Consider the following 12,312-nt stretch of genomic DNA (forward strand, 5'->3'; position numbering starts at 1 on the left):
GATGCCGGATCAACGCAGGGCGGACCAAGGTGTGGTAGTGCTACAGCACGAGGCACCTCGGCAGTTGGACTTGGAGGTGGCGAACGCAGGGACAGCATCAGTATTGGCAGCTAGCAGTACAAGATACTAGAAGGCGTGATTTTTTCTTTTCTTCAAGACTAGCAACGAGGAGCAACAGGCAACCCTCGTTTCACAATGGTGATTGCATAATCACATGGCAAAAACAAAAAAAAATGCAACCCCATTCTATGGTGCTATGATGTGTGTGTCTCGGGGGGGGGGGGCAATAATGAATGCTAAGTGGAGTCTGCCATTAAGGGAAATTGTTGTCCCATTTAAAGAGAACGCACAACGACCGCTGACACCCGGAATAGACTCCCATTGAAGTACATGTAGCTGAATATGCATACTGGTACTCACCTCAATTTTGGATTACCTTTGCAGTGTACTTAGCTTGATTTGGTGCTTTTCCGTGTTCTTATTCAGGAAATGAAACCGACAGCTCTGTCGGGACTTGCTTCCCCTGCCCATCGGTCACTGACACAGAAAGAGCATCACTTTGAGCAGAAGTTCGCCAGCAAGGACTTTGCCAGCAAGTTCTGGAGTCGTGATGAAGCTAGCATTGTGAGTTAGACTGCTTGACCAATGCTTTAGCAATCCAGTCCACTGTGTACCGCACACTGTGTCACAGTGTGTGCATGCACACAGTCCACAGCCAGGAGTAGTAAAATACCAGTATTTTACTACTCCCTGGTCCACAGTGTGATGCACACACTAAGTGTACTCACAGTGTAGAGTGTGCCACACACACTGTGCCCAGTTGCTCTATGCATACAGCACACCCCTTCCTCCCGGTGCGTCTGTCCAGTGTGACTCCGAGACCCAAGGTCGGACGAGCTGCTCAGGCTTCACCACCACTGCCGTTTCTGTGCTGGCTTCTTTATGCATACGTATGTGCACTGTATATGTGCACATTCACATGTTATGTCTTATAAACGAGAGAGCTTGGAAGCTCAGGGCCCTACGCTATGCTTTTTTGCCTTGATGACCTAGACAAAAAAAAGCATAGGGATGTTATAAATTCTTTAAAAAAATCCTTTTTTTTTTAAGACATAACCTGGGATTCGAACCCGCACTATCGCGCGCCCTGCATGCATCCCCCGATACACTTCGCATACATACTAATTCTTCCAAGTTGTTTCACATTGTGATCTTGCATTTCAAAGCCCTATTTGAATATGCATTGTGGCCAGCCGTCTTTGATCGCACGGTACGGTAGGGGATAGGTACGGGAGGGTAATACGACACCGTCTCCCGTACCGTACCATCAAACACAGCTGGCCACATACAGCTGCCCGCAATATTCAAATAGGGCTTTCAAACGCAAGATAATAACGTGAAGCAACTTGGAAGAATGGGTATGAATGCGAAGTGTATGGGGGAATGCATGTAGGGCGATAGTGCGGGTTCGAATCCCAGGATATGCCTGAAAAAAAAAATAGGAGAATTGAAAAATTTATAACGTCCTATGCTTTTTTGCCGTCAGATACGGATAGCGCCAGGCGTGACACAAACAAACAAACACACAAACACACAAATACCAAATTAAAGCTGTGTGGACCCTGGCTAGCGCCAGACGTTACTGAAGTAACGTCTTCTGCATAGCTACGGGAATTAAAGTTGTACTAAGCGTTCCTGTTGTACCCTGCTCTGTGCTCAGCCTGAACCGAGTGCACCAGCGACTTCAGCGAAGCTCACAGCTGCAGAGTCTATCGACTACCCAGGTAGAGACCAAGGGTTCTTCGAGCCGTTTGACCTGAATTCGGCCGAGCTACCCACACCAGTCTTTGGACCTGGTATTGATGATATCGACGATGCAATAAAGAGCATTGAAGACCAAGTTGGAGGTCTCTTGGTAAGCATGGTCCTGTAGTATTCATTTATTTTATTTATTCAACATCTTATGGCTTCCAATGGCAGCCAAAATCAGTGTTACCAAGTGGCCTCTACCCCCATGCGTATTGGCCAGTGCCATTTTGCAGAATTTTTCAGAGGTTTCCGTACTCGTTTTTCAGGTCAACATTTTGACTGATTGGTACGCTTTCCAACGGCCGAAGAGAGTTGGAAAGCTTGTGTCTTTGTGGATAACTCGAAACAATTTGCGCTAAGACGCTGCAAAATCGCTCCGATTTTGGATTTCATTCCACAGAATGTGGTACCGACAAGATGCGGTCCTTGACCGCATTTCCGTCACTTCGCCATTGCCGAGCCACCGTGCTCTCAGCAGAGACTTCTGTGTGTTGGTGTTGTGAGAGTGTACCACAAAGACTAGTTCAACTGTGAAGGCTACGCACGAATTCAGTACAATTTTCAACTTCACTAGGTCATAACTTTGTTCTACTTCGCTTGATTTTCACAATCTAGGGCTCGTTGGAAAGCTCTAGGCAGGAGCAACGCCAGGATGCCAAGCACCATTATGAAGCCGCCACAAATCAGGCGCGGTAACACAGCAAAGTCGTCTCCAAGCCTAATATGCAAGCAAATCGTCCCATCAACACCATTCGACTCTCCTTCACCGCAGAACGCTCAAAATTGTTCGAGACGATTCAAACTTCAGCGGGCTACATCATTATAAAGTGCTCAATTGCTCAAAGGGCACGCAAGAAAGGACCCCCCCCCAAAAAAAATGGCGAAGAGTTCGATGAAAAATTTGATTTTGCCAAGGTAAGAATACCTGAATACGGCGCGCGATATCTCTGGAGTCCGACTTCGCTTCAGCGATTGTTGCATTGGGCGGCTTGCTTGGAGTTTTTGCTACCGTGTAGACCCTTCGATTGTTGACTTTGCACAAGAAACGATGGAGTTATGATGGTTCTAGTAATCGACCATATACATGTATATGATCGTTTGCGAGATATTCGATTGAAATCCGTACTGCGGACAAAACTTCGTTTTTCCGTAAAAATACGGACAAATACGGGCGGTTGGCAACACTGGAAAATGGGAAGATGTGGGTGAAAGCCAACCATGTCTGAAGGTTTGTGGTTTTCAATATAAAAACAAAAACAAACAAAAAACAGCACACCAATACAGTGTGTGTGTGTGTGTATGTGCGCGCGCGCGCGCGCGCGCGTGTGCAATTATAATTTTTTTAAATAATGTTACCCCGCACCTGTACTTCCCTCCTGCTGCAGCCTGCAATACCAGCAGCTAGCATCATTGTTGCAATCAATGCAATGTGTTTCCTAACCCATGTGTGTCACCTGGCTTTACAGGAGCTGAGTGCACAGAATGAGCTGCAGATCCGTGCTTAGGATGCTATTCTCAGACCGGCGCATTACAGCGAGGATGAAGAAGACGCTGAGGACGATCAGGTATCCACCATGTCACTGGAGTCACCCACGCCCGAGCAATCTAATTGGGTTCTGAGCAGGTCAGAGCAGATGGAACGATGGTGCAGTTGGTAAACACAAACATCACATGACTGCACAGTATACCAGATTGCATGTGCAGAAGACTCCAGATATTATAGAATTTACGAGTGTCACAATTGTTTATCTACTATCTTTGTTCTATACTTTGTTGGAATTACTGAATCATTCGTTCTTCAGAGATGTGACAATAATTATGACAATGTGTGTAGTGTGTAGTGTGACGATACAATGTATGTGTAGACAAATTTTACGATATTATGTATTTATTGTGGTGACATCTGTCATCAGTGTGTCATGCCTCTTACCTCATTGTAGCTTCATCCGTAGTCTGCTTCCATTGTCCTTGTTCTATTTCTTCTAGTGCTACCTGTAGTCGTTTCACTTCTCATCTTTCCTTGAAGTAGTTTATTTGTCAATAATTGAATTGTAATTCCCGGCAACGATTTTGACTTCATTATTAATTTCGCCAGCGCCTGCAAGGCTGCATGCGCTGTGTTCACGCGTGACTGATGACATGATGTCATCGCTATTCCTTTTTTGCCTGGCCCTTTTATTATAATATTTTTTATTAAAATAGTCAATATAAAAATTATAATACAGTCGCGTAGCTCATCTTGTTGTTTTCTTCGCTTCGTTCGAGTTGCTGTTTGCTCGACTTCGTTTTCAGATCGAGAGAGAGAGAGAGAGAGAGAGAGAGAGAGAGAGAGAGAGAGAGAGAGAGAGAGAGAGAGAGAGAGAGAGAGAGAGAGAGAGAGAGAGAGAGAGAGAGAGAGAGAGAGAGAGAGAGAGAGAGAGAGAGAGAGAGAGAGAGAGAGAGAGAGAGAGAGAGAGAGAGAGAGAGAGAGAGAGAGAGAGAGAGAGAGAGAGAGAGGGGAGAGAGAGAGAGAGAGAGAGAGAGGAGAGAGAGAGAGAGAGAGAGAGAGAGAGAGAGAGAGAGAGAGAGAGAGAGAAGAGAGAGAGAGAGAGAGAGAGAGAGAGAGAGAGAGAGAGAGAGAGAGAGAGAGAGAGAGAGAGAGAGAGAGAGAGAGAGAGAGAGAGAGAGAGAGAGAGAGAGAGAGAGAGAGAGAGAGAGAGAGAGAGAGAGAGAGAGAGAGAGAGAGAGAGAGAGAGAGAGAGAGAGAGAGAGAAATTATGTAAGTAAAACAAGTAAAGGTATCAGTAGGACAGAAGCAGGCGAAGCATAATGATTCAAGTTGCGCGTCTATCCTTATTGTGTGCTTCATTATACGGCATGATTTACGCACATAAAGGAGTATATAGAAGAGGTTGGTGCGACTTCGGCGATACTTGGGGAAATGTGTGTTGCTTCCTACGTGGGAGCTTGCGCTATTCCTGCCGACTTGAATTCTCACTTGACTGACTCACGACAGCCATCCAGAGCACACGAGAAGTCCATCGAACCTTCCACTCGGCAAAACCCGCAAGAAAGCACCACTGACTCCCTGCTCAATACACAGTGTTTCGGGGAATTCACCCCTCATCAGTAAATAGCTTGAGTAGGCTGAGGAAGATTGTGCCTGAAGAGCAACACTTTTAAAGAGATGCTCCGTTTCCAGCGCGACAAACACCTCGTGAACACCAGATAGCATCGTGAGTCAGTGTCGCGCATGGAGGTGCTGAACAAACGTTGGCCATTCACAACGTTGTTGCCTCCAAACTTCTAATTCGTAGTTTTATTTCCCCAAATATCGCCGAAGTCGCATCAACCTCTTCTTCACATTGCTGTCCCCGGCGCGGCTTGCGAATTACATGTAGATGGTTTGGAGGCAACAATGATGTCAATGTTGTGAATGGCCAACCAACGGTCCTCAGCGTTTGTTCCGTACCTCCATGAGCGACACTGACACACGCTTCTATCTGGTGTTCACAAGGTGTTTGTCGCACTGGAAACGGAGCGTGTAGTTCCGCATTATGCCGAAGGCTTAGGGCCACCTAAGTTTGTATCCCTGGCGATGTTTGTGCCTGGAGAGCACTATTAAGTGGTGCTCTTCGGGCACAATCTTCCTCAGCCTACTCAAGCTCAACTGATATGGGGTGAATTCCCCGAAACACTGTGTATCGAGCAGGGAGTGGTGCTTTCTTGCAGGTTTTCCGAGTGGAAGGTTCGATGGACTTCTCGTGTGCTCTGGATGGCGGTCGTGAGTCAGTCAAGTGAGAATTCAAGTCGGCAGGAATAGCGCAAGCTCCCACGTAGGGAGCAACACACCATTTCCAAAAGAGTATAGGAAGTGTATTTACTCTTAATTATTGTCTGTCTCCGCGGAGAGCGCTCTCCAGGCTGCAAGAGATACATGTAGACTACATTGGCTTGACACTGTTGGCAGATGCGTCAACCCTGATCCAGTCCAACAGGTTCAGGGAAGATGCGAGCTGTTGTTTAATACCTATTTACTGTCTATTAAAAAATGGCTTCATTGCAAAACGCGCTAAACGCCAATCTCATGCATATGGCGTTTTCGGTGTCAATCGAATCAGTAGGGATCACTGCATCTGGTGGCCAAAAAGAATTCTCCAAAACGAGACATATCCCACTGAAAATCAACGTTGAAGTTGACGTTCTACTGCAAAACGCGATAAACACCACCGATGTTTTCGAGCAAAGTGCGACATATCCTGTCGCGCGGGCCAGCTTGACCTGTGACAAGCCAGCGAGTGCTGGCGCAGCACGTGGCAAACATCGCGACTACAAACTGAGTCTGTGCAAAATGTTGATGTCAGAGTTCAAAGTACTATCAGTGTTTTCGTGTTGTTGCTTTGTAGCAGCTACGAGTCGTACATCTACGTTGTCATTTCGTTCTTTTTGTATCATCTTCTTCGTAGCTGTTGTTTTTCGCTTTCGAAACTGAAAAGGGCAGTATGCTAGAGGCGTCAGGGAGGGACGACGCTGCTGCTGGCAGTGCTGTTGCTGCTGAGCTCCTTCAGAGTTCCGAACTCAGTGAAGTCGTTGCACTTGTATTTTCTAATCTCATAATACTGATTAGTCCGGCGAACTGGTCTGGTTTTGCCCGAAAATAATGAAGAATCACCTTGCTTGAGAAAATGGATGGCTCCTGATTTTTGAGAAAGCCTGTATTTGCATACATCACCCTACTCTTCTCATCTGCTAAGTTAGATTTGACCCAAACCCACCCAGTTGTTGATCACAGAAAATCGCTCCTCCTGAAAATTGGTCAAAATGGATTTATCTCGTTTTGCAATGAAGCCCTTCATACAAACACGCACAGGAATACCATCTATACTTTGTATAATAGTAACTGTCCTGGGTTTCTGAAGTTCAAGTATACTAGTAAAAAAAGTGAAGCAGACCATAGGATTTACAAGTTAGTCATCCTTGGCTCTCCATCCGTTATTGTGTGCACTAGATTTGAAATCTTCTCTCAACGCGTAGTGTACAATCATGTACATTGTACTTCGAAGTATTCGATAATGTTCTAAGAGCCTCACCATCACCAGTTCTGTATCTGATCGCCGTCGGCCATAGTTTAACCCATAGCTGCAGCAGACATAGACTAGTATTGACTAAAACGCCCGCATCACTAAAACATAATACTAATAGTCTTCAGGTGTTTTAATAATATCTATACTGGTAGGCTGAATGCCTTTTATGCCCATATATTCAAGGTGCTTCCCCCGTGTGATGTCGCATGTTCAAGACTAGTGTTGGTTGTGCTGTGCGGTCATGAAAAAATAGCCCGCGTGAGTGGATGTACTACAGTAGTAGAGTCACTACATTTACATTACTTAGAGGTCTCCAATATTCTCCTGTTATGATCCGCAAACCTCACTAGTGCGCATATCTGTTGCTGGGGTAGCCTGCATTGATATGGGGGGGGGGGGGGGCGGCGGCGGCTTTGCCTGATAAGGTCTTTGTCATAATTCTTTTGTGATGTGCTCCAGGCTTGAAGTGTAGACGTCTGAACCATGCAGACCCCACAGCCTGAATAACCAGCAGTCACACACATGGCAAATCAAAGTGTTCAAGTGATTTTTAGATTAGTTTCTGACAATTGCCAGGTTCTAATGGAATTGGTTGATTAATTCATGGTGGTAAAGACACACCTGGCAATATGGCGGTAAATACACGCCTGCCCACACACGCTCTCTGGGCTGCAAAGTTCTGGCACAGAGCTAATGCAGTAATGGAATTGCCAGGAAAGGACATTAGGTGCCCGGTTGAGCGAGGGAGGCGGAAAGGTGTGCGCCTGAAAAGCCACAATAGATTGTCGACGGGGGACCGTTATAGCAACCGTGATATGATTGCTGATTCAGTGATTGGTGTCATCCTAGATCCTTTCATTGGCTGAGTATTGGTAGACCTACCATAGTGTTGGCCAACACTGTCATGACGTTACTTTTGTCAAGTCTTCTTACTGGTACCTGCGCAGTATTATGTACTGAGTCTGTACATGTACATGTACATGTACAGACTCAGTACATAGTATTACAGTCATAGTACTCATACACTGTACATTTTATTTTTATTTTCATGTATTTATTTCTGCACCTCGTACGCGTAGCATGTCAAGACAGCCAATTGAATTGAGGAGAGAGGGGGAGATGCCCATTGCCCAGTGAGTTATGCAGCGGAAGTGGTGACTGTGATTTATAATTATTATGGTGGCTCAGTGGCCCGAGAACTTGACTGAACGTGACTGTATGCAATAAACCTTTTTTTGGTGGAATGGTCTCCACGAGTATCTAAAACGGGATGAATACAATCGTGTATCTCCTGGCTTGTTGAAACCGGAGATTGCTGAAAACTCAGTAAAGGGTGCACAACCTTTTAGTACCCTCAGCTAGCTCAGTCGGGGGTTGAAAAGGTCCGCCTCCACTCGTGACCTCAAACATACCTTCAAGCAGCTGCCACAATCAGGTGTACTCGTGCCTGATCTATTCTGCGAGGAGGGACTACATTGATTACTGCCACTGTCTCAGTGTGCCGTATTGTTCTATAGAACCGCTATGTTCTGTTCATCATCATGAGTGCACTAGTGGCAGTGATGATCTCATTCTGGGCTGAACTACATGTATAACGAAACTGAAGTGGGAAGAAGCACCTGTGCTGCTGCTTATGAAGTTATGTTGCAGCATACCTGCCCTGCATAGCCGCTCAGTGGTTCCTCTACATAATTGCGGAAAGTACCAGTAGTTGACCAGGCAACGCATCCACCAGCGCTGTACAATGTACATTTTTTGTACATGTACCTCCCATGATGACGTGTGAACAACAGTTACTGTACAGTGCACAAGTACATGACCACTGCACTGTACCGTACGGCCTGTCGTCTTCCTCAGGTTCTTATTCATGTTTATGGATTGACTACAGTTTTGATACTTTATGCTAGTATTAGCCAGAAACTAGTGCTCAGTGCAGTGGGGGTATTGTACTTTTTACAAGCTTACCGGGAGAACGAAACGGTACGATTCACAAGCCACAGGACGATCGTTCCCAGAAACCGAAATGCTAATCATGTCCTGAAAACACACAAAAAAAGTTTAAAACCACAAAAACGGTAAAGGCCGACGATGGATAATACCAAGAGTACATAACCCCCCGGGGTTATGTACTCTTGATTATACTCATAAAAAGGACACACTTCAGGCTCATTACGAACATCTTGAAAGTTTTTGTTTTCACAAGTATACTTTCAAGCCTTCTCATCAGGTGAAATACAGGCAAGGGGAAAGGAACAGGAACAGTGGATTAACTTTGTATGAGTATTATCGCATTTTTTGTCTCAGAGGAAACTGCCGACGATGGAAGTAGTAGTTGGGGTGAAATGCTGATCAGTATGGTGTACTGTAGTACATGTAGTGATGTACACATACCGGTACATACATGTACAGTCATGTACTGTGCTAGAGTCTAGACGCTCTCTTTCCAACCTGCGTCATTGACTCGTTGTACCAGAACGTTCAGAAGTGTTGGTGTTGAGCTGTCAAGATGGGCGGACATCTCCAACTAACTTCCAAGAGAGCGATTGTAGCTGTCTCAACAGCCAACACGGCCAAAGCATTGTTATTGCATTGCTTTCATGCGCTGATTCGTTTGCTGGGCAGCAGTCGACTTTCGAATGATCTGGAAATACTTTGTGAAATACAGCCACACCAAGGTCCATGCAGCATAAGGCAACGGTTTGCGTGTGGGGGACAGGTGATCGCCTCCAGCCGTTCTTAGGTCACATCATGTCTGCAAATGAGTGTAACGGCGCGAGTGGCATCAGTCCTTCCCATGAAGAAGAAAGGGATAACAGAAAGACAGAGGTGAAGGCTTGTTCTACTGCTGTATGTTCCACCAGGCGGATCAATGACGCTTTCCCCTCCAAAACTCCTTCCTCGGCCACGCACCATCTGGAATTTGCCCAGAGAGCGCTGGTTAAACTGCTTTGTCCCAGGAAACGTTCTAAAAGTAAAAGTCACAGCAGCAAGTCGTCAAGTCGTTCTTCTGTGTACTGTACATTGTGCTGTTGCCAGACTGCCGTATAAAGTATGTTTTGCAGTGTAAAAAGGCACGCCGCGACCATGAATGACGACCTGATTACTGATTTAGCTGTGACCGAGAAGTGTGAACTGTGTCTTCATTACAATTCATGCTCACGCGCGAGCGCACAGACAGTGACAAAAAAGTTCGTTCTTTTCACAGAAATTTCGGAATGTCTCCTAACTGCTGAAGTGGGAAAGTAGTTTATTATTGTTTACAGTTCTGATACAGTGTCATGATTAATTTATATTTAGGCACAAACCACGCGACCTGATTGCGTGCATGCATGCGCGCAAAGTCGAAGATGTGCCGGTGATGTGCAGTGTGCGTGGGTGGGATGGCAGAGTCTGACAGACGGATACGCACAAGCACCCTCTCCCGCTTCACAGCATCTGCGCTGCTCAGCCTCATATCAGGTCAGGGACTTCATTTTCAGACTTCACTGGCACTGATTATCTCTTCTACTATTTCTTCTATCGCAGTCGACAGTGTGATGCCGCGAAAAGAAAGGTCAGAGACTGGTGTAGTGACTGTGAGGTACTACATCAGTACATGATGATGATTGTACTATTGTACTAGTATTAGGTGCCAGCTGCAGTAGCAGGGAGTCGTACAAGCCCTCTCTGATCAGTCCCTGAGTAGAGAGTCTTCTCGAGTGTGGCTCATGGACCACACATCACGTATACACGGACATGCATGCACACGGAAAAGATGCGTAGTCTCACTACACAGTACTGAAGTAGTCACTGCAGTCTGTACCTCAGCCTCAAGCCCTCATGAGTCATGTCCCACATGTATTATTTACCGTACTGGCAATATTATCTTGCCGCGTAACGCGTAACGCAGGGGGGTGCGGCGTAACGCGCGACCAGGCTAGTGCGACCAATTTTCGTAGAGTTCGTAACGCGCGTCCGGCGGGGTGCGGCGATCTTTTCATTGCAGTTTGCACTGCAAAAAAAGGCTGAAAACTTGCTGTGAAAGCACGTGTACCGCGTGGTGAAAAGTAGTTTTTGGAGGAAGCGCTCTTCCCCTATGTCACTTTCCTTTTGATGATCTTTTTGTCAACAGATCACTCTGATAGTTAAAATATACAGTCTTCTATTGATATCGTTGTCGCCCTTTGCCGTCGGGTTTGTAACAGTTGGATAGCAACTGAATTTCTGTGCCTTCAATGTGGATGAAAAGAAAAAATGATGCGGCAAAAGCAAAAAAATGATGCGGCAATAGCAAAAAAGTGATGCGGCAATAGCAAAAAAAGGACTGCGGCAATATAGAAACCTGTGTAACGGCTCCTGTGCGACTTTGCATGTAACGCCCTGCGTGCGGCAAACATGTGCCAATGTAACGCTTCATGGCCTCACTGCGGCAACATATATTGCCAGTACGGTACCACTCAGTAGATCTACTGTACTGATCTGTACATGACATGCGTCAGTGCCAGTGGGCTCACTCTGGACTGGTCCAGACTCTCCGCTGAACTGTCTCACCTCTGCGCGTTGTCGGTCACGCACCAAACATGGAAGCAGGGGTCTCGCGTCTCGACCACAGCGTACTAGCGTGAGTGCAATGTCCTCAACAAATCTGACGCTGAGACAGTGAAGGTCGATAAAACCCACACATAATCCCCACAATGACCCACATCGTCGATGGCCGTCGGATCTACGGAGTTCCAGTAGATCTTTTATCAGTTCCAGTGGCTTCATGAAGGGTGTTCGCCTTTGCCTTCGTTGGCTTATCTATGTTTCCGGTAATCATGGTAATATGTGGACGAAATGCGTGAACTGATCAAATAGGGCAAGCACATCTTAGAAGACAGATTGAGCCACTGAGTGACTTGACGGATAGAGAGCAGAGGAGTTGCGGTAGGAACACTGAGTCTGTTGCCTGGTCCGGGATGCATGCAGTTGTTCTGATGCAGTCTGCTTCACCTTGCCTTGCATTGACGATCGATCGATGTCTGCAACATCGTGTCGTGACTTCAGTGTAATTTGTGTTCATGAGGTGTCACTGTGGGCTTTTGGTCGCTGCCAGGCCACTTGCACCTTTCGCCATGGCACGTGCAGTCGTTTTCACCTCCGTTCTACCCAGAACTACTTGTCCAACACAACAGTGCTAAATGGTGTACAATCATGTACACAATGGTTACCGGGTATTATTATCAATCTCTCAGTATTGACTCCCATTGATTAGTGTTATCTAAGCAATCCTAGCATATTCCTGTATATTTCATTCCTTCAGTTGGGCTCATTTGACTGCTTATTTTGACTCCTTTTTAGGGATTGAACACATGCTTTGGTTTGTCGTGATACATCTAATTTTGACTTCATGCTCGGTAAAAAGACCTCGGCTTCACCTTCACCTTGCTCGGTCTTTTACTCTCCGCCTGACCACATACTC

At 46.1% G+C, this 12,312-nt stretch overlaps 1 protein-coding gene across 1 annotated transcript in view; it reads left to right on the top strand.

Moving 5' to 3' along the window:
- The window catches only part of LOC135816058 (mucin-3B-like), a 71,552-nt gene extending 67,519 nt beyond the window's left edge, over positions 1 to 4,033 (top strand). Inside the window, exons 12-14 of the mRNA XM_065329422.1 lie at positions 487 to 624; positions 1,721 to 1,915; positions 3,276 to 4,033. Of these exons, the coding sequence (XP_065185494.1) occupies positions 487 to 624; positions 1,721 to 1,915; positions 3,276 to 3,314 (372 nt within the window). The 3' untranslated portion in view covers positions 3,315 to 4,033. The remainder of the gene's footprint in view (positions 1 to 486; positions 625 to 1,720; positions 1,916 to 3,275) is intronic.
- Positions 4,034 to 12,312: the final 8,279 nt, after the last annotated feature.

Source organism: Sycon ciliatum, chromosome 4 (genome assembly GCF_964019385.1).
Source record: "Sycon ciliatum chromosome 4, ocSycCili1.1, whole genome shotgun sequence".
Classification (NCBI taxonomy): domain Eukaryota; kingdom Metazoa; phylum Porifera; class Calcarea; order Leucosolenida; family Sycettidae; genus Sycon; species Sycon ciliatum.